Source organism: Cyphomyrmex costatus, unplaced genomic scaffold, assembly GCF_001594065.2.
Source record: "Cyphomyrmex costatus isolate MS0001 unplaced genomic scaffold, Ccosl1.0 scaffold4030, whole genome shotgun sequence".
NCBI classification, from domain to species: Eukaryota; Metazoa; Arthropoda; class Insecta; order Hymenoptera; family Formicidae; genus Cyphomyrmex; species Cyphomyrmex costatus.
The window spans coordinates 1-1,463 of record NW_017278242.1 but is presented as its reverse complement, the minus strand read 5'-3'; the positions used below and the strand labels follow the sequence as shown (position 1 = coordinate 1,463).

At 27.4% G+C, this 1,463-nt stretch overlaps 1 protein-coding gene across 1 annotated transcript; it reads right to left on the bottom strand.

Moving 5' to 3' along the window:
• Window positions 1-51: 51 nt before the first annotated feature.
• LOC108777067 (uncharacterized) lies at window positions 52-901 on the bottom strand (the record flags this gene model as incomplete). Its single annotated transcript, XM_018543862.1, has 2 exons — window positions 727-901; window positions 52-606 (listed from the first exon to the last, which is right to left on the bottom strand). Coding segments are annotated over exons 1-2 (730 nt in total), but the record flags the coding sequence as incomplete, so codon positions are not given.
• Window positions 902-1,463: the final 562 nt, after the last annotated feature.

Genomic DNA, 1,463 nt, shown 5'->3' with positions numbered 1-1,463 from the left:
AAGGATGATGTGAATGAAAATTGAGGAATCTGCCTGAAAAAGTAGCCTTACGATAAGCGTCAAGTATTAAACTGTCTTCATTAACTATAATCAAAGTATCTAAAAAACTAATCCTTCCTTCATTGCCAATTTCCATAGTAAATTTTAGCCTTGTATGTAATGAGTTAAAAACATTCAAAATGTCGTCAACTTTATCAGAAGGAGCTGCTAAGATAATATCATCAACATAACGATAATAAAAATTGAGATGAATAGGTAATAGACTAATAGCAGTTTCTTCAAAATCCTGCATAACCATATCTGCGACTATTGGTGATAATGGCGATCCCATAGGAGTACCAAAAATTTGTTTATAAACCTTTTTATTAAAAATGAAAAACGTTGAATTTAAAACTAGTTTGAAAGCAATCAAAAATTCATTTAGTGGAATATCAGTTTTTTTGGATATGGAATCCCATCTCTTTATAACACTATCAGATGCCAAATCTATAGGTATATTTGTGAAAAGGGAAACCACATCCAAGGAAACTAATACTGAATTAGTATCTAATTTTTTATTTTTCAATTTATTTATCAAATCAGAACTGTTTTTAATGAAGCTTGGAGCTATATGTATAGAGTCATTTATAATCTTATGTAAAAATAATGATAAATTATATAACGGGCTATTAATAGATGAAACTATCAATCTTAATGGAAAATCAATTTTGTGTATTTTAACCAAACCATATGCTCTAGGAATATTACCATCAGTAGTAAGTAATCTCCTGTAAGTAAATTTATCTATATAACCAGATTTTTTCCATCTCAATAAAATATCACGTAAATCATTGGTGAGTTTCTTAACCGGATCTTTATTTATTATTTCATATGTATTGATATCAGACAACATAATTTCCATTTTTTTATTATAATCAGTTTCACATAGAGCCACTGTAACATTTCCCTTATCAGCTTTAGAAAATAAAATGTCAGGGTGTTCTTTAATAAACTTTTTTGTAATTTTAATCCAATTAAGTAACATTCTATTATTAAAATCTAATTTTGGAAAACTATTTTGAAATTTTCCAAGAATTGGTACTGTATTATTTCTTACAAAATTAACCATATTATCAGGACGACCCTTTATGTTGCTTTCAATACTTTTAATAAATTCAATAAATGTATGTTCCAAATTGTACTTATTAATGGGAAGCCCGAAACCTTCACCTACTTCAATGGGAATATCAATATTACTCAAATTATAAAACCATTTGTCATTCAACGTGTTCAAAGGAGTTGTTTCACCAAAGTCATAAGCAGAGATATGTATTCTTTCAATTGATGAAAAATTGTCATCATTAGGCACATTATAAGAAACCAAGTTAGTCTTCAACTCATTATTTAAAGAGCAAACATATGTAATAGGCTTAATATGAGATTTTTTAAGATTATTATCTTTTTCTATTAACCAATGAAACTTT